A 20,889-nucleotide genomic window follows, 5' to 3' on the forward strand; every position below is an offset into this window, starting at 1 on the left:
AGCAGGGAGGGAGGCGGGGTTTGTTTGTTTCAAGTGAGTAAAACAGCCAATAGTCGGCGACGCTTTGGCGTGACGGACAGGCACGGCCCCTGCAGGACGCCCCGCCCCCTTATGACTGTGTGTTTTATTCTGTTTTTAGAGCAGCAGCGTCACATGTTGTTTTTCTCCTGGATCAGATCAGTCTGGTCCCCACTGCACTGTTGCTTCTGCCGTGGCGGACATATCCTGCAATGGATTAGAGATTTTTTTTTCTTTTAGCGGTTTGTATTATATATTTATAAATAATTTCTTTATTTTGCGTTTTGCTGTGAGTTTCGAACAAAAAAAGCAAGAGGAATTTGCCGATCTGGACTTGAAAAGAAAAGCGGAGGGAAAATGGCAAGTCCTCCGGCGACGGGAGGACACCTGTTATCTAATGGGACGAATGGGGTGAAGAAGTGCGGATACCTGAGGAAGCAGAAGCACGGACACAGGCGATTTTTTGTGCTCCGGGAGCCGATCGAGCGCTGCCCGGCCCGCCTGGAGTATTATGAGAGCGAGAAGAAATGGAGAAACAAGTCCGCCGCGAAACGGGTTATAACTTTGGACTCCTGTCTGTGCGTAAACAAACGCGCCGACGCCAAACACAAGCACCTCATCGCCCTCTACACCAAGGACGAATACTTCGCCGTAGCTGCAGACAACGAGCAGGAGCAGGAGAGCTGGTACAGGGTTTTGACTGATTTAATAGCTGAGGGGAAAGTGTATGACAGTCCTGCTTCCACTTCCTCTCTAGTTGGCTTTGAAGAGGCCAGTTATGGACTCCTCACTCCGGCAACACCTACCTACAAGGAGGTATGGCAGGTCAACTTGAAATCCAAAGGTTTAGGTCAGGTGAAGAACCTCACTGGAGTGTACAGGCTGTGTTTGTCCAGCAGGACCATCAGCTTTGTGAAACTGAACTCTGAAACAGCTGCTGTCAGTTTACAGCTCATGAATATCAGGAGATGTGGCCACTCAGACAGCTTCTTTTTCATAGAGGTTGGCCGCTCTGCGGTCACGGGGCCCGGGGAGTTCTGGATGCAGGCGGAGGACTCGGTGGTGGCACAGAACATCCACGAAACGATCCTGGATGCCATGAAGGCCATGAAGGAGCTGTCTGAGTTCAGGCCGAGGAGCAAAAGCCAGTCTGCTAGCACCAACCCCATCTCTGTGCCCACGCGGCGCAACCTGAACAATCCCCCCCCAAGTCAGACGGGCCTGGTGAGGAGATCCAGAACCGACAGCATGGCAGCCACATCCCCAGGAAGGAAGGTCACGCCCTGTCGGATAAGAACGTCCAGCGAGGGAGACGGAAGTGTGACCCGGCCTGTGTCAATGTCCATATCTGTAAACGGGAGTCCCACCAGTCCAAACTCTGGGAATCCCCTGAACAGATCCTACACCCTCAGCAATGGGCGCACCTGCAGGATGCTGGAGTCCACATACAACCTCCATCACAGCCGCTCGATGCCAGTGTCCAACTCCCCTCCCGCTGTCTCCAGCCCCATTAGCATGTCTCCACGAGGGGGGGGCAGGATCTCTACTCCTGACAAAGCTAGGCGCCCCTTCAGCTGCAGTGCCTCCATTTCGGGCTCTCTCAGCGATACTGGCTTCATGCTGTGTGATGATTACAGTTCCAGTCCAGGTGAACTCCGGTTCCTCCCCTTTACTCGCAGTGACACCCCCGATTCCCTGTCTAGCACTCCTCCTTCCCGTGACACTAGTGACCCCTGTGGCTACATGATAATGGAGGGAGTAAATGGGAGCAGGTGCAACAGGGGTGAGAGTCTGGCTTACAGGAAAAGAACACACTCCCTCACCACACCGCGTCAACAGAGGGTGGTAGCGCCGTTGTCCTCAGCCTCTCTGGATGAGTACACGCTTATGAAGATGACCCACGGACAGAACTCCCACTCTGCCTCACCCAAAGTGTGTTACCCGGAGGATTACGGTGATATTGAAATCGGTTCATCCAGAAGCTCCAGCAGCAACCTTGGTGACGATGGCTATATGCCCATGATACCAGGTATAGCACCTCAGTCTGGCAAGGCAGACAACTACGTGCCTATGAGCCCCATGTGCGTCTCTGCACCGAAGCAGATTGTGAACCCTAGGGTGCATCCTCAGGCGGCTGCCAGTGGCAGCTACAAGACCAACTCCCCTTCCTCCAGTTCCCTAGAAGACAACGGATACATGAGAATGTGGTGTGGCGCTAAATCCTCCATGGAAAGCCCAGATCAGCATGGTGAATACATGAACATGTCCCCTGGAAACCCACCTCCTCTCCAGACTCCACCAGATTACTGCTTGGGCCTGCTGGCTGCTGAACCCACATCAGTTAGATCAGCATATCAGACCGGCTCCCTCACACTACCTGCTAAACTGCAGGCCTCCAAGAATGAAGATAACAGCCAGTATGTGCTGATGAGTCCCCAGAGTTTGAGGCAGAGACCTGGGGAGTCTGACTATTATTCAGTGATGCAACCCAGTGCAGCTCACTCCTCACCGCTGTGCCCCTCAGCACCCTCCCCAATCAGACACAGCCGGGCTGAGAACCTCTCCTACAGGGGGAGGCTGGGCAGGCCTAACAGGCTGTCTCTGGACACACTCAGAACCCTGCCCAGCATGAATGAACATCCCCTCCCAGGGGAGCCCAGGAGCCCTGGGGAGTACATTAACATCGACTTCAGTGGTGCCAGATTCTCTCCGCCCTCTGTCGTATCCACAGAGAGCCAGTCTTCATCATTGGGCTCCAGCGGTGGGGGTCCTGGGAGGTCATCTCTAGCAGACTACATAAACCTGGAGCTGGGATCACACTCGCCCAAGGATGCTGACACTCCTGCTGAGCGCTTGGACACACTCCCAGAGCTAACCTTGTGCCCCTGCTCGGAGGAGGATGGCGTATACCATGTGGATAGTGAGAAAGACTCCCAGGGCCTCAGTGATGAGGTGAAAAATGATTACACTGAGATGACATTTGGGATGACCAGTTTGCCCCCACAGCTCGTACCTCTGAACGCAGCAAGGTGTGTGTCTGTTTGTTGTGTTTTATCACTAATTATTATTTATTTAAAGTATTTGGTTGTGTGTTTTGGTAAAAATCCTGGTTCACTGCAGGTGGCAACAAAACGTCATTTAAATTTAATTCATATTTAGTTTTAGTCACATTTTTAGTTATTTTTATCTTAATTTCTCTGCTTCTGTTTTCCAGTAGTCAGGGCAGCAGAGAGAAGATGCGCTCCATGGAAGACCAGGGTATTCCAGAGCACATTGGGGTCTTCCTGCTCGGTCCAAACTCCTCCTCCACAGTGGACCCTGACTGCTCTGCCAAGGTAATCAGGGCAAATCCACAGGGACGCCGGCGCCACAGCTCTGAAACGTTCTCATCTACTGCCACTGTGACCCCGGTCTTCGCATCCTTTGCTCGTGGCGACGCCGTGAAGAGGCACAGCTCAGTGGAGAACATCTCGTCACGGAGCAGCGAAGGTTCTGACGAGGAGTACGGCAGCCCTGAGAACCGGCAGAGCTCAGAGGGTTACCCCAATGGACTCAACTATATTGCCTTGAACCTTGAGAAGTGTGAGGACCTGGTCGGCTTCAAACCCACCAGCAGCTGCAAAGGGGGCATCAATGGATTGCACAGCTCACCATATGTCTGCCTGGGATTCAAGGAGGCTGCAACCACTGCCAAAGGTGGGTCAGGTTTATGTCAGATACTGCTGAATAAAATATCCAAACAGTCAGATTTTAGCACAGGGAATGAAGGGTTTCAGGAATGTGGGAGGCATCTCTTTAATTAAAAAGAAAGCGGTACTGCACAGATGAAAAATTTGGGAGGAAAAAAAATATGAGAGACTTGAATTTCCTCTAGATTCAAATTCAAACTGGCCCTCAGCAGCGGATGCTGCCTTCAAGTGCTCATTTTAAGCTTCTACTTTTGAGTTCTTCTGTGAGTAGTTAATCTCTTTGTGCTTAAATGTTAGGGTGCTACTGGGAATTGGGAGTGCCCAAATAAAGCGAGGAAAGCAGCAGCAATTTTAAAGATACTCTTAACTGCTTTTAAGATCACTATCAGAGAATTTGCAGTATTTCCCACAACATGTGAACACACCATGTGACTGCTATGAAACGTGACCAGGCTGAGGGCTGTGAAGTAAACAAGCACCGTGACAGAGCAGGATGCTGCCTCGCTGTTGCTGTCGTGGGCTGATGATACCGAAAATACAAGCTCAGAGTTCCACCGACGCTTATAAAGAGTCGAAGTTTGTTGCAAAAATGGGCAGAAATTCCAAATTAGAGATTCATTTTAAACCTCATGCAAAAAAATTCCAGAGCAACTAATAAGTCATTAAATATTTATCTGTGAAGTGTATGTAACTGGTTTACTGTGGATGGTTATTAGCAGGCATAACCCAGTTGTCGATGTCACGGGAATCCTAGTGGAGGCTTCCTGTCAGCTGTAATGTCTCTCTGAGCCGCAGGCATTTCCGGCTGTTGTTTTTCAGTTGGGTAGGCATTAGGATGTGTTGCACATCAATGTGACCTCTACAGACCCCTTATTCCCACCATCCTGTGATCAATACTGCGTCCCAGAATATCCCAGTGAGCAAAACAAAAGCCCCAGTGTGGGGCAGTAGACGAAAGGATCATGGGGGAAGCAAACAAAAAGTGCTGTGGAGTGGGGGGCAGCACAGTTTTGACTTTAAAGCTAAGTGTGACTCTTTGACACCCTTGCCATCCAACTGAGACATGCAGCTCACATGTGCTTGCAAGTACGTAGAGGTCGGAGGGGGTGGAGGGATGTTGTACCCCCCAATGTGAGGCCCAGTGTAAGTGGATATATGTGCATGTCCTTGTGAGCAATGACTAGGGGAAAAACAACAAAGCAGGGCCATCAGGTAACTGGATGTCATGGTCTGCATTCCTGGCTGAGCTGGTTAGAAAAAGTTGCTGTGAGAGGGGGTTTGCTTTTCTCTGGCTCCAGGCCGATTGAACAGACGGTGGCTTTTATTTTACCACAAAGCCCCCCCTCATGTGAGGAGGTTTGATTTTTAGGATGTAGAAATGGGTAGGGGGGGGGGGGTTCTGTTAAGTTATTAGTATTTGGAGAGTCAGTGGCACTCTGGTAAATAAAGCGGAATGTAACAATACCGAGACAGTGACATGTTTGTTTTTGTCTCTGCAGGCTTGCACGTGTCCCCAACTCATGTTTTTGACAAGTGCTAATATTTTTATGACACTAATAAAGCTTTTGAATTGACCATGGAGAGGAAGGGGACAGGGGGAGGGAACATACATGTGGACTCTAACACGTACACATAGGGTGTTTTTTTTTTTTTTTCTCTCTGTTTCTTCTTCTTTTTTTCCCTTTTTTTTTTTTTTTTTTTTTTTTTTCCAGCGGTGGAGCCTGTATCCTTGAATGCTTGGCAAAGATGTGCATAGGGAGAGAGAGTGTGTAGGCTGTGTTGTTTTCCAGTGCTGCCTGCCTGTTTGCGGGAGAGCGAGTAAATGCGTGCATAATGGGGCAGGATGGCACGTGCACTCCGCTGCCCTTCTGTCTCATTAGTCTGTTCACTTAGAAGAAGTAAGCAGAGAGAGAGAGAAGGAGGCGGGGGCGGCAGAGTGCTCGGTAGAAAGGGGAGGGGAGGCTTTCTGGCTTTTTAAAGGAACAAATAAACTCATCTGTGAGGCCCCTCTTCCACTGAGGTACATTCTGGGAGAGCGGGAGCCCTTGTTTACCCGGTTCCTCTGCTGCGCGGTGAAGCAGGGTGAAGGAGGTCAGAGCATTCTGCAAGGGAGGATTTTGGCACCTGGCCCCGCTGGCGGAGGGCTTTGATCCCGTGTTTATAGGGACGGCACACTGGGCTCCTGGACCGTGTGCCACTCTGACCCAAAAGTCTGCAGGTTTTCAATACAGCCAAACACCCCTGCTGATTAATTTTATACTCGTAGGTAAATGCAGTTTGGCCCGGTGGGTAACTTTCACTCTAAAGTGAGGATTAAAGCAACTAAACACCCAAATTGCTCCTCCTTCCATGTGACAGCCTTGCATTTTGAAAAAAAACGTGACGTGCTGCTTCCTGGTTTGTTGTTTTTTCTTGTTTGTTTTTCTCTATGCTCCACCTCCAGTGAGCTTAAATGCCTGGCATAAGTATCAGGAGTTTGTTTACCTCCTGTTTTGTCAGGGAGCCAGGCCATGTGACTCAGAGGCGGTGTTTACTGCCGCGCTTACCCAAGTAGGCTGTCTCCACTTGCGGCCCTGGCTAGCCGCAGCTCAGCCAGGTGGATGTTCTGTACCAGACTCAGATTAGCCAAGTCAGCCGTCTCTGTTTCCACCACCTCTGACTAATACCTTTATCTGACGGCACCAATCAGCTCCTGCTTCCTGTGATGATTGAAGAGATCATTCCTAATGCTGTATTGATATGATTGTCCTTCACTAGACTTACGGCTGTACGTTTTGTTTAAGCATTGAGGGGAACACATTAGGCAGTGGGTTTGGACCTGATCTGTTTGACTGTCAGACACTTTCCTTAAAATTAGGTGGATTTCACATCTTTTTTGCAGAAAGTTGTGATGCAAGCATCTTTATGTAAAAAAACAAGCATCAGGAATGGATGAAGTGCATTCTGTATCACTTTTTGGGGAAATAACCTGCTTAAATGCTCATGGTGCAGATGTGTTTGTGTTCACGTTGGACACTTTGCATGCATTCAAAACAAGAGATCCATATTTTGGGCTGATGCAAAACGACTGCAGTGATCACAAAAGCATAATTTCCAAAATGTTGTTAAAGGTGAAGTTTGCCCTTCTTGCAGCTGCTAACCAAGCCATGCACTGTTGCCTCTGAAACCTCAGCTTCTTGTTGCTATTTCCAGTCTGGAAAGCGCAGAATCAGAATCTGCTTTATTGAGTACACGTGTATGTGTATGCATACAAGGAACTGGGCATTCAGAATTCTTTCTCTGCTGTTAATATACTTATCAGAATAGACATAACAGTCATCTGTACAGTTGTATCAAATTACAACATAGCAGCTCACCATTCTGATGAGTTTCAGAATGAGTTTCTGACATGCACAATTTAACTTTTAAAAGCAGCATCCATCTCTGTATACTTTATTATCAGCTTGGACTGTGATATAACAATCTTGAGCTCCCTTGAGCTTAAAAAAACCTAGTGTTTAGCAAGAGATTTCTCAAATGTATCCAAAACAGAACTGCAATAGCCAGATCAAGGGAAGCTATATAATAATGGCGTATGAAATGATGTCATCTTGTCTTAAGATACACGGTACAGTTTTGGGTTGCACAAGTGATAGTGTGTGTGTGTGTGTGTGTGTGTGTGTGTGTGTGTGTGTGTGTGTGTGTGTGTGTGTGTGTGTACTGGATGAATTAAAGAGGTCCAGGAATGGAGCTCTGTGGCACACTTGTAATAATAGCAAGGTAATTTGGTCTGAAACCTTTGGAACACTACTGCTAGAAAGACACTTATTGAAAACAGAAATAGTTAGCAAACTAGTGAAACTTTCCAAAAACTGGAAACATGCACGTGTTATAAATCTATACCTAGAATAGCGGTGTTTATCTGTGGGCTTCAATTTTAACTAAACATTAGCAGAAGGTGGGAAATAGACTGAGGCCTAAGGGGGCTGCAAGTCCAAAAGGAGCCCTGCTGTGTCACTTCAAGTCCCTCCTGAGTGCTAGTGGCAGATGGCCATTTTCCGGAGTGCGCATGGGTTTGTTAAGGGGGGGGGGTTAAACACCTGCCATCCTGTTCTTTCTTTACACACTGTCATTACACTGATTTCCCTTACACATGCATACAAACTACCTGGTAAACGTACATATATCCTGCTATATTTCTCTCTGCAGTACACACCCAAACTCCAAACCGGTTAACCCCCCCACCCCCACCCCCAACCCAGACCATCTGCTGCGCCCACAGGCTACAGAGTGTATCAGTTCTGTGTGTGTGTGTGTGTGTGTGTGTGTGTGTGTAATTTGTTGGCCAGATTAGAGACATCCGCGTCCATCTCCTCAAATCCCACTTCCCCCCTGACGTCATTCGGTTGGTTGTATTGTGAGTGATGTCATTGCAAAGTGCATGCAGTGGGTAAATGCACCCACTGCATGCACTGTGTATCTGTTACACAAATTTCCACTGATTCGTGTCCTTGATGTCAGAGGGGGAAGCAAGCAAAAGCGGTCTAAGTTGCCCAGCCATGCATTACTAAGTTACTCAGAGCATGCCCAGTAGACCAGGTTGTTATTCAGTTCCCAAAGTAAGGGCTGAGATTTGTGTTATGCGTCACGAGATAAATGGTAGGGGGGAAAAGTATCTTGTTTTGCTTTTTTGCTAAAAATGGGTTTTTGTACAGGAAATTCAAACTCCATTCGAAATATTAAAACTTGATGGCACAATTACTAGCAGATAAATTGTGCATTTAATGGTTGCATTGGAACTATTGCATCCTCTTTAAATGTTTACCCCAACAAAGAGCTCTGTTTGGATTTTACAGCCACATTTAAAAAAACATTTATTTTTTTTTCCGCAATTTGTGGATTTACTCCTAAAGATGACACCTGATTGTACCCATTAGCCTGATTGCACAATCCATTCTTGCTATACCCTGACCCTTGAACACACACACATGCCGGCTGTTAAATAGTTTATTTACACCTGCATCAGAGGAAAATTGAAGTTGGGATCTTACTAAAATAACAAAGAACGGCAAACAACCAAAGCAGGAACTCCAGAAATGCCATGTTACATGATATATGGAGAACAAACACGTAATGCCAAAGGCTCCTATGTCAGAGTTTCCAATGGTGTGTGTGTGTGTGTGTGTGTGTGTGTGTGTGTGTCACGGCTCAGTGAGAAGGAGGGGGGCTAAAGTAGGCCGGGATGTTCCAGACAGAAGCGCTAGCTGCTAGATAACTGCGTGGCCAGCGTTCCCCACATTTAACCAGCCACGGCTCCAGATGAGATTATAGCCTCAAGATTAGACGGCCAAGGGTAGATCAGCAAGAGCCGGTGGATGCTCCATGGAGAGGAGCTGGGGAATGCGTAATGTAAGGTGCGGGCATTTAGGATGTTTTGTCCGAATTTGAACATGTTTATAAAGCTGAATTCAACAGAAATCTGACCCTGACTGTAAAATGATCTCGTCATTATAGTCAATCTCTGAAAAATCATATAAGATCGAGGGACTTATCTTTGGATTTAGTGATTAACATCTCTAACATCCTCCTCAGCTACACTATCATCTTATGGGGCCTAAAATATCTTCAAAAGATCTAAACGTGTGGTTCTGTGAAAGAGAACTGGGCTGCTTGTTTATAAGAGCGCTGAATGACAGATCCAAAAATGGCAGCTTTTCAGGAACTAACACAAACAGCCTGATCGCTGCGCATATTTGAGGTCGTTCAGCTGGCTTTTTTTTTTCTTCCCCAGGGTTTCATCAGCCTTACAGTGCTAAAGTTTTCTTAGCTCAAACTGTTTAAGGACATTGATGCTCCCTGTCTTTTTCAGATCCTACCGCGGCTGCATTTCCACAGAAAGAAAACAAATGTTCCATTCTTATCGTCTATTGCAGCATAAATGCAGCCACAGTTCCTTTCCGTTTGTTTAATATTAGAGATGCTGCTGTACCGCTTGTAGCTGCGCTAAGCGTGTGTCCAGAGCAGCATGACAGGAACACCCACCCCCTCCTCATCTTTCTGCATCCTAGATTATGTAATTATGCTTGCTGTGGATGAGCCCCTTTGCCCCACCACGAACAAACTGTCCTTCAAGTCTTTCCTGGGCTAAACAGCTGGTGTGTTAAGATCAGAACATTACTATCCAATAAGGCCCAGCATACACACAAACACACTTTTAACACCTTCAGCTGCAGGATACTTTTTATTGGACAAAAGATCTTCATATTTAGTCAGTAGCAGCTCTAGAAATGTGAGGTCAAAATGACCCAACATTAGCTCTGTGGATAAGAGGCATAGCTTCAAATACCAAAGTGCCTTTAAATCAATAACCAGGCTAGAGTCAGATTATACAACATGTGTGATATTGATGTAAAAAAAACAAACGTGTTGTTGTTTTAGATGTGTAAAACTATATGTTCAGAACTGTCCCATGTGTGTGGCACCCACTTGATATTTAAGCTGTTTTTCCCTGTGCCTCCTTGTTATTGTGACACACAAAACCCTAATCTGAGCCTGTGAATGAGTTCACTCTGTACAGTACAGAGTGAACACTGTTCTCTCAGAGGCCCTCATGTCTGTTGCCTCAAGAGAGCTGCTTAATTGGCACCAGTGTTGTTTGTGGGGAAACTATCAGACTACTAACACGGGTCATTTCCTTTTAGGATGACTGTTACAGTTTTCTAGTTAAAGAACTTGTGTTTTGAATTGTCGAAGAACCAGATTTGTCAAGTCATTGGATGTTTTGCAGCATTAAAGGTGCAGTGTGGGTCTTTTTGGCCACTAGTGGTGCTATAGAGCAGCGTTTGGCCAGCTGACCTTACAGGTGCTTTATGAAAAAACAGTTCTTAGATCTTGGATGATATTCGCACAAGATTTAGTCATTTTGTTTCCAAACAAAGAAAATTGAGGCTTTAAGTCTCCATTCATTAAACTGCTTAAAGTGAGGCTTATTTGCGTGGATTTACATGCCAAGAATTTGAGTGTGCTTTGCTTGACAGTTGGATGCAAATGACCAAATATGCATATGATCGTTAGAGGGTGCAAGTTGAGGTGTACTAGTTTATTTGGCTTAGCCACTGTAAGAATGAAAATGTTAAATATTTTTATTAACTGTTGTTTTCTCTCTCTTGTAATCTCTTCCAGACTGAAGGACTTGATCTGTCCTCTGACTTGGCATCTTGACTGACCTGCTGCTCAAAAGGAAGAGAGAAAAAAAAAAAAAACAACAGAAAAAAAACAACAAAAAAACCCAAACTTTGCCCTTTTATGGGGCTCTGCAGCCCGAAAAGACTGTGTGGACCCTCGGCATCACAAATACACACTTGGGACACAAGCAGATCACCATCTATGCATGTCATGGATTTGCTGATGGCAGGGCAGGTGTGTTTGTGTGGATGGGTGTGTTAATGTGTTGTGAATCGGTGTGTCTCCTGCACTTTTAGAGGCCATTTCTCCTGTGACCCAGTTTTTGGCACAAGCACAGAAGCAAAGATAGTCAGACAATAACAGAAGTCTAATGGTACCCAAATACTATTTATTTACTTGAGGGTAGTTTTATGACTGCCTGCATGTGTGTGCGTGTTTCTGACAAAAATACGACCAACAGTTATGCCAGTGAACAATGAAACCTAGAAATGGCCAAGGGAGAGAGGATACTAAGGTACACTGAGTATACTTAGATTAGATACTTTATTTATTTTTGGATGATGAATGTCTGAAAAGACCTACACAATGCCTTAATGTCTATACTGTCCTTATGTTTTCTATGAAACAAGTGATAAATATTCTATTATTGTATGTTTGTTTGGACCTACATCTCTATATTGTTATTCTCTTGTGGAAAGTAAAATGCCTAGTTTACCATTAAATCTATATATTATTTAAGAAATGTACAGTACTGTGGGGCTGCTTGAGAGCTGATTTATTGTATTGATATTAAAGTATTTTCTTAATTAATAATTTCTTATTAATTGTACCTTAGTTTATTTTTTGTCCAATCAGAAGTGCTGGACTAAAAGAAATATATTTCTAAATGTCTTCAAGAGTTATGCATGTCTATATAACTCAGCTCAGACCCCCACAACACCAGGCATCTGAATGCACTGTACCTCCCACAGCTCCTCAGTCACTTGAGCCTGAAAACCTCACACACTCCTACCTTCAAACCTACGGCCTGCTGTTTAGCTCGATGCAGGTCGCCCTGCTGTGATATCGTTTGACTGTACAATTGTCTAGGCGAGGTGATAACGGAGGGGTGGAGCCAACGATAGCTGTTGAGGTTGGGGAGCGCAGTTGAGCCGATATCTGGTCGGCAAGGGAGAGCTGAAGAAAAGGGGAACGGGGCACCGAGGGGGAGGAGGGCTGGGCAGCAAAGAAAATGTAGCACAAGAGAGGCCCACAGCCACATGTGACACCCCCACGGAGGCTCACGGAAGAGTCAACTGTCTGGAAAATATGATTACTTTGCAGACAGTATAACAAAATTAGAGCTAGCTGAAGAAAATTATATAAGGTTACGAATTAAAGCAAGCCGTTGTAATTGAATTATTATGTAATAATTATTTCGTGACAGTACAATGCATTAGCCCAAGCAAAGAAGAGTAGAAGTCAGCAATAGTAATAAATATAATGATAACTAAATGGACATAACAAAGATGTATCACACAAATGTGTCTATTTAACGTTTGCTATTATTAGTTACCATTAGCCTGTGGCTACCTGTGACCCCCCCATTAGCAACTGTTTATTCCAGACCAATATATGTCTGAACTCCTAAGAGAACAATCTGTATGTGTATGTTTTTCTGTTTCTGAACATGCTAACATACTGTGTAAAGCTAATAAGTCTAAAGAAATTTCAGAAGTAAGCAAACTGGCTAATGTTATCAAAAGCTCGGTAATGCTAGGACTGTTAGCAAATGTTGCTAATGTTAACTCGTAGACACAAAACCTTTAACTTTACTGTTTGCAATATTCACAGTTTAATTTGCTAGAGGAAAAATTTGTTATTTCCTCTTTAGAAAAACTGGCTTGTTTTAATTTGATGAATCCAGTTGGGGGGAAATTATTAAAAGAAAAAACAAATCTGAATCAAGACTCTTTCTGTGAACCTCCAAAATGGCCGCTAGGGTATTTGTTTTCAAGGTAAATTTAAAGCACTCTATCGGTATCCTAACTGTGGTCTTTGTGCCGTCTGCTGTGGCAACTCCAACTGGCTCTCTACCCCTTTAGTGTACAGTAGATTGTAAAATTTTATGTCTGAATGTATCGTTGAGCTGGTGGAAACACCTCAGAAACAATGTGCAAATGGTTTTGACAAGAGTGAAATAATATTGGAGCTTTACCACACTAAGTCGTGGTATCTATTTATCTTCATAATCTTGAATGTGTATATTATGTATATAGAGTTTAACTAAAGAAAAAAAATCTATTGGATATACATAAAGTACTTAGATTTAAAATATGTTGCGATGATATTCCTCTGTAAAGACTTTGGCTACCGATTTTTTTAAAGAGGGGACGGGGGCGTTTTGGGAAATACAGTTTATGTTATTCTTTTCTCCCTCACAGTGACTATATGGGAAAAAAAATTATCTTTGTCTATTTTACTATAGAAATCTCTTTGCCTTGTTGACACACTTTACCTAATGGCATATGCAATAGTGACATGAATAAAATCTAGTTTACAACTGTGGAACCAAATGTAATGTTGCATTGATTTCTTTTTCTTTATTGTGATGAGCAGGAGCTGCTTAGCTCTTTGTACATTTCTCTTTCTGCCAAGTGTTTTTGTTTTTCCATGGCTGGGAACTCTGTTCGCGACATGTCTAAATGCGCTTTCCCCATTTCTGTGTCCATAGACAGATTTTTCTTTATCCACTCATCTTTGATTCACTCAGTTTGAATGTGTTGTCTTCCAGTGTACATAATTCAATATACTGTTTATTGTGATGCACACAAGAGATGATTATAATGATTTATAAATTTTGGTAGTCGAGTATTGCTTTTGTCTGTATTAATTATGAATAGCAAACCTAAGGAAATAAATGAATTTATTTAAAGAGCTACTGTTTTTGTCCTTATTTTTTCATTACCATAAGTTGTATTTCTTGCAAACTACATCATAACAGTAATTACTAATTTCTTTCTTTGTTTCATATGTTTAATACATAATACATAACATGCATCATTATGAAGCCAAACTGCACGGCAATATCTGTTTACATCTACAGTTTGCTAGCTAACAAGCTGATAATAAAACCAAGACAGGCTGCAGCAGCAAAATCTAGAACTGATCCAGAAAGAAGTGTCTGTTTGATTGCTTATGATTTGTAACATTACACCCACACTCACAACAGTACTTTTTAAGGCACGGTATTCTCAATTTAATTTAGAAAATATCCCTGTCTATATGAAAACACAAACATCAAGTCCTGTCAAAGGCATGCCAAAGAAACAAGTTGTGATATAACCCCAACCATATAGAAAAACTGGCCAATAAGATGACACACAATCTGACTAAAAACCAAATAAAAGTACACAGCTTTGATGCTGCAAGACAAAATCTTATTTTCCTTTTCCACAAGTAAAAACACAAACCGAGTTTCCAAAAAAGCAGTTTTTAAAAGCTCTACTTCCAGCGACCTAAAATGCTGTTTACATGTGCGTGAAAGGCCAAAATGGAGAGTAAAAATAACTATGTAGGTATGGACAATGCCAAAGAATGTTTTTTGCTGCTATTTTACACAGTGCATTATTTATCTAAGTTAAGTTCAAATGTGCAAAACTATGTTAAATATATCTGCAAATATGTGTCATTAAAGTGACCGAATTCATATAATAACTATGCTTTTATTAGACATTTTATTTTAAGGGAAAAGGAAGGAAGGTTTATAGATCCTAAGAAACATCTTTAACAGCTCTAAATGAAAGCGTAACTTTAAATGAAGAAATTAATGAGATAAAAGAAGAAGAAAGAAACACTGGGGATATCATCGTATATTTGGCACTTTGTCAAACAGCTCCCTGACTGTGTGTGAAGAGAGGAGGATATCCTTTCTCTGTCCTGTGGAGAGTGAAGAGCTGGAGTCTCCAGCCAGAACTTTCTCTCTGTGTTTTTATTTCAGGCTGAGGCAGAAGCAGGAAGCTCATACTGAGCCAATGACTTCCTGCCAAGCCAACTGGATCCAGAAAAGACTGTGTAGTCAGAGCTGGAAGGTCAGGAGATTCAACACGAGAGTGGTGTCAATTTGCATTCTTGCTCTCCACATGATAAGAAATAATTTCCTGAAATGTCTATTCTTTCAAACTTGAATCCATTTATTTTTAAAGATTTCGTTCAAAAGAAATTGCCCCAGTGGAGTTGCTACACTAAAATATATTAGCAATAGTGTATTTGTATAGCTTTCCTGTAGCCACAACAATACATTTAGTGGGTGTGCTGAGGGTGATCTCATTAGTCCACCACTGAAAATGCCTTTCATTAAAACTGATTACATCTGGACTACACTGATATTCCAATAAGAATCTAGTTTCAGACAGGCACCTTAGGTCTCACAGTGTAATTAAAATGCATCTGTGACCCTTTAATAATCAATCAGCATTGCTTTCTAAGTCTCCCATGTAGACACAAAAATGAGCACACACACAAGCAGCCACTGAGGACTCACCTCTAGCTGGTGTGTATTAATTAGCAGTATGACACTGTCATCGGGGGCTCTGCACTGCTGCCAGAAAGAAACCAGCCTTACATAAGACCCCTCTAGCAAGCCACCAGCAGGAACACAGTGTTCCTCACCCCTCTCCACACTGACTGTCTGAAACTGAATTTTTATTTTTTTTTAAATCAGCATCATTCCTTTCCCTTTTCTTTAAAAATCTTTCTATGGGCATTTCTGATCCAAAGGCAAACCACAGGAGAAGGAAAGAAAAGCAGCAGGTTTTTGCTCTGCAGCGCTTCTGTCATTGTGCTCAACAAAGGGGACTAAACAGTTTCCTAAACAGAGTGGATTTCTCAAGCCTGTGCTACAACAGCTAAGGCTTCCTAAATACAGTTTACAGGATGCTGCTCTCAAAAAGTGTGTGTGTGTGTGTGTGTGTGTGTGTGTGTGTGTGTGTGTGTGTGTGTGTGTGTGTGTGTGTGTGTGTGACACACACACCGTGTTTTCATATCTTTGTAGGGACATCTAATTGACATAAGGCTTTCCCTAGCCGCGTATCCCTAACCATCAAAAATGAATGTGTAATACCAACTCTTAATCTAAACCTAGCCTGACACTAAAACCACATTTTGAGTCTGACCTATAAGGTTGTTGGTCCCCACAAAGATATGTAAACACACACACACACGCACACGCACACGCACACACGGACAAGCAGCAAAGAATTCAGCCTGGCTGTTGAAGCTGAACATCATTTTTCTCTTTGATTTAGTAGCCTGGCAACCTCAACTGTGTGTAGATATCTTTGAAGATGGTAGAAGAGGAAGAAGCTACTTTCAGCTGCCCCCTTTTTCACAAAGGGTTGCCCCAGTGGCTAGCTCCACATGTTCAATTTTGCAGATTCTTTTGAATATGGCAAAAATTCTGACTTCAACAGACATGGCTGACATTACTTTCCAAAAGGAGTCATGTAGAGACAGCAGCATGTTAGCTGAATTAGCAACAGAAAGTACTGTACAAACATGTACATGTGACATGATCCTTTGTGATGTATTGTATTTATAGACAAGCTACTGATTATCAGTTTTGGGATCTTTGACTGTAGAATATTGCAACAAAAATGATAATTAATTTTCAGCCTACAAATAGTACTATAAGTTTAAGGGGCATGTATGTCCACCTCCATCTGGGATCTACAGGAAACTGGAAGGAAAGCATGAGTGAAATAAAACTCATATCTGAGGCCTGACTAGTAAGTGCCTTGATGTGCAGAATGCAGCCAAATAGGACGTAATCATATCAGGTAGTACTTTCAAAGGCATTTCTGCTTAATTACAGTATAGACCTGCTGCACTGTAAATCAAAACGGCCTCTGTGACATACACTGTAGATTACAAACATGTGAGAGGGTCTTAGTGAGCCAGTAGCTGCTCCTTTGAAACCCTCCTCCACCCTGTGCTCCACTGGGCCTCCCTGCCAGCTTGCTGCCGTGCTTTGCCATGGCTCTTGAGGGGATTGGGAGTCGTTGGCCCCATTATTTCTCCCTGAATCAGCCTAAGGAGGGTTTCAGCCGGGCTCACTGAGCTCCACCGCACAGCAGCAGCAGGGTGGAGCTGTGACCCACTTACAGTGGCCAGCCCTGGCTCTTCGTAGAGGAGGCAATAAAGGCACATAGTACTGCAGATACGCATGAAAACATAACATACTGACATATATTTTAGAAATACCACACGAAAAAACAACTCTTTTTGCATTAAAACACACAAGAAATGTTTTGAAAATTAAAAACGTAGAAAGCTTCTTGAAGATTTAAAAAAAAAGTCCATATTGTTTATTTTATTATTTTGAAGCCAGTGAATACTGTTTATTAGTGCTAATCATATAAACAGTAGATGACTCATTGAAAAATGCCACCACCACCACCACAAACAGGGAAGAAAAGGGGCACTTTATCCATAAAGCCCAAACATTTTTTTGCACCTGGCACTAAATGTTTTTACATAACTGTCTAAAACGAATTTTAATATGCTGACTCACTTTTTGGACAAGCCTCAAGTGGCCATTAGAGAAGCTGCAATTTTTTTTCATGCTTCTGTGTTAGCTTAATTTTTAGTCCTGGTCTTTTAATGTTTCACTCTGCCCAAAACAATTTCTTCTTGCTCTCATTTTTGACTGAGTGCAAACTGGACACTGGGGTGGCCATCTCTATCAGGTCTTTAAGTCTGATGTCATTAGCTGTTTCTAGGTCCAAACTCTGCTTCAGGTCCCAAAATCAAACAAACACTGTGGCATCACTGAGAGTTACAAACTGTCTAAATTCTTTCATCTTTAATAAAATGATCAGTGTTCTGCTCTACCAGGTGTAACAATTAAGTTTAACATCCAGGCATCCATGAAAACAGCATTTATGAAGTTTAACGGAGTTAGAAGTTAGCAGGAAGTTAGCTCACTAGTTTCCATCTAAACTTTGGTTGTAAGCTTCAGACTGAAAGATTTCTGAAAAATTAAATTAAATTAAATTAAACGTACAGCTCTGCTATCACTTCCAACATAAATGAAGACAGAAAACTAGACAGTAGTGACGTTTGTAGGGTTACTGAAGTTGGGCTATCTTAGGGTGACCATATTTTGATTTCCAAAAAGGAGGACACTTAGCTCAGTCTTGAAGAACTTGCTTAAAGAAACATATTTAACATATTTAAATGATGCCTTCTCTGTGTGTTTAATTAATTGTGAAATAAAATATGTCATATAGGCTTTTACAAGTCAACAAGTGCAAAAATATAACTTAAAAACCTCTGGAATTAAATAATGGTACAGAAATAATGCCTCATCTGCATAAAAAAAAATTACCAGTACTGGGTCGGTATGAGGGCTGGACTGGAACAAAAAATTGACCAGGGAATTTTGACTAGAGACCGGCCCACCAGGTATTATATGAAAAGCCATAAAGCCTTTGAATGAAAACAAACGCTGTGGTGACAGTGATGTACAGTCTTGTTGGTATATGTATGATTTCTGTACATTTTACATCAGATAAAAACTTTGGTTGTAAGCTTCAGATAATTAATTAATAACAGCCAGACATTTTAAATGAGAATAAGGAAGTATTTATTTTTGCCCCCCTTTCCCTGTTAATGCCCTACCTGGCCCCTCTGGCAAAACTTTGCTAGACCCGCCCCTGCACAGTTACCAGCTGTCAGCTACTTAGAAAAGGATCCTGGTGTTATTTGTCTCTCAGAAACAGTTTATAACTTCCCTTCAACTCATTCATGTCACCTAAAAGGTAAACCTGTTTCTCCATCACCTGTTCAGCTCTGATGATTCAGTAAGGACATCTCCTGGTTTCATCTTCAAGTTTCTCTCTCACCAGATATCCAAACCGACATCATATCACTATCAGTAACATCATAGCATCCGCCCAGCTGTATATAAACTCCGTCATGCTAGCTAGTACGCAGTACGAGTTATTGTAACTGACTGTAAAATGTCAGCACAACGAAAATAAACTCCACCTAAACTTGGGTTATATCTGACCCAGATAGACTGCAGGTCATAACTTCTTACCTGAAGTTCAGTTCACCTGACACTCATCCACCTGCTGGCCTCTGTGGAAGCGCCGCCACAGACACCACCAAATAACTGAGTTATTGTTACACACCGGCCAGCATCTGGCCAATCCACCACCTTTCATTGTTTATAGCATTACAAAACAACAACAACAAAACCATTGGCCGTAAAAACGAAAAATCACCGTCGGCCCACTGGGCAGATGCCCGGTATGCCCGATGGCCAATCCAGCTATGGTTGGTACAAGGGAAATTTCTTTTGCAGTTTGTCTGAAAAGATGCACTTGCGCTTTGGGATCTTTTAAACATCATTAGGCGCGTTGCTGCACGCTGTCTCTCCCGTCTGTGAGCGCAGAACAAGCGCTCACAAAGCAGCAGTTCGGGGATGACTTCACACACATGGGTCCTCTGTCGGAATATAGGAAAACCCAGACATTTTTATCAATCTCGAAAATCCCCCCAGACAGAACGTGAAAAGTGGACATAATATAAACAGTGAAGCTAATCAAGGTCAATCATTAATATAGTGCTGCATGGGCTGGGCTGTAGTTACATCGTAAGGTTTTAAAAACTGAGCTTTAAAATGAACAGTGGTAATAAAAACCAAGAGAGTTCCACAGTGGTCACTGACTTTTTTAGGGCCATGTTCAGATTAAATAGAACAATAGAACTATCATGTTTTGGCAAAAAGCCGACCCGAGGAGCAGACTCAAAGAACAGTTGGAAAGTTTACTGTGTTTATTGTCAGAGGGCAACTAATTTTCTAATAGTGGGGTTGGAGGGGGACAGCATATAATCAGTAGATGATTCATTGAAACATTGGACAGCACTACCTGTTCACAGTAGGGCAGGTTTCCTGTTTAAAGGGTTTTTTTCCTTCTCACTGTCGCCAAATGCTTGCTCATAGGAGGTCGTCTGGTTGTTAGGGGTTTCTCTGTATTATTGTAGGGCCTCTACCTTAGAATATAAAGCACCTTAAGGTGATGGTTGTGATTTGGCGCTGTATAAATAAAACTAAATACTGTTTGCAGGATGAAACATGATAATTTGAGACAATGTTACTTGCGTTGTCAAGGAATGGAGACTCGGTGGGAGTATATAAACAGCTGGCAGTAATTCAAGAACTGGAAAAGGTGACAAGTGGAGAGTGGGCAGGCAGATAAGCAGAAAAGTCCTGACATGTTGCAGAGAGTGGGTAACAGAGTAGGTGAGTTAGTTAGTTTTCAACAGGAGCATCAAGCTGACAACTAGGAGAGGTGAGGAGAGGCTGGATTAATGCAGGCAAACAAAGATAAGCAATGGGTAAGAGAGGGAGCTGAAGGTTCACCATAATGGCAATGATGCTCTGTCAGAGAAACATTCCAACACCAAACACTTGATTACCTGATGCACAGCAGGTGTAAGAAAGCAGCAACGGAGAAACTCCTGAGACTAAAACCAAGAAGGGTTAGAGAAACAGGAAAATAAGGATTTTGAGCCCAGCCAGCCGCACCATGACAACAGCTTTCACCATTATTGTTTATCCAACACAAAGCACAATAAAGAGGAGTGGCTGTTGGGAATAAATCATATTGGACATATGTGGACATCATCCACTGAACAAACTGAGATCTTCGTTTGGTAATCGCACAGAAAGAAAGGCTGGAGAAGCAAAAACTTGATGCAGTAGGTATTAAATTGTTAAAGGCTGATTCACGGAAAAAAGTGGTGAGAGGTCATGTGATCAGGTCATCTGAGTCTGTTTTTAGCTAGTCTTGTGATCTCAATGGGAGGTCAGCAGGTCAGTTGGCTTTATTTATCTCTTAATAGTTAATTCCCAGGTAGGAAACTCTGGATTCTGTGCTTAGTCATTTATGTCTAAAACCTTTGGATTTCTCTTAGAATTTATAAGAGTAAGACATCTCTGTCTTACTCTTATAAATAGGAGCACATGTCT

General features: G+C 43.0%; 1 protein-coding gene across 2 annotated transcripts; it reads left to right on the top strand.

Moving 5' to 3' along the window:
- Positions 1-40: 40 nt before the first annotated feature.
- LOC147302295 (insulin receptor substrate 2-like) lies at positions 41-13,787 on the top strand. Of its 2 annotated transcripts, none has more exons than XM_086281759.1 (3): positions 41-3,047; positions 3,233-3,714; positions 10,869-13,787. In XM_086281759.1, the coding sequence occupies exons 1-3, from the start codon at positions 376-378 to the stop codon at positions 10,871-10,873; spliced, it is 3,159 nt and encodes a 1,052-aa protein (XP_086137885.1). In that variant the 5' UTR covers positions 41-375; the 3' UTR covers positions 10,874-13,787. The 2 variants fall into 2 exon arrangements, with proteins under 2 accessions (XP_086137885.1, XP_086137886.1); XM_086281760.1 differs by having other exon boundaries at positions 3,236-3,714.
- Positions 13,788-20,889: the final 7,102 nt, after the last annotated feature.

The sequence above is a fragment of the Aulonocara sp. 'chitande type north' Nkhata Bay genome, linkage group LG23, assembly GCF_057382095.1.
Source record: "Aulonocara sp. 'chitande type north' Nkhata Bay isolate Kocher_YH1m ecotype deep benthic linkage group LG23, A_spYH_male_GT1.1, whole genome shotgun sequence".
NCBI classification, from domain to species: Eukaryota; Metazoa; Chordata; class Actinopteri; order Cichliformes; family Cichlidae; genus Aulonocara; species Aulonocara sp. 'chitande type north' Nkhata Bay.

What these genes read in the sequence shown, in the direction of transcription:
- LOC147302295 (XM_086281759.1), top strand. Translation starts at nt 376, where the DNA reads ATGGCAAGTCCTCCGGCGACGGGAGGACACCTGTTATCTAATGGGACG. An exon ending in GTACCTCTGAACGCAGCAAG is followed by an intron (nt 3,048 to 3,232) that starts GTGTGTGTCTGT and finishes TCTGTTTTCCAG; the next exon opens with TAGTCAGGGCAGCAGAGAGA.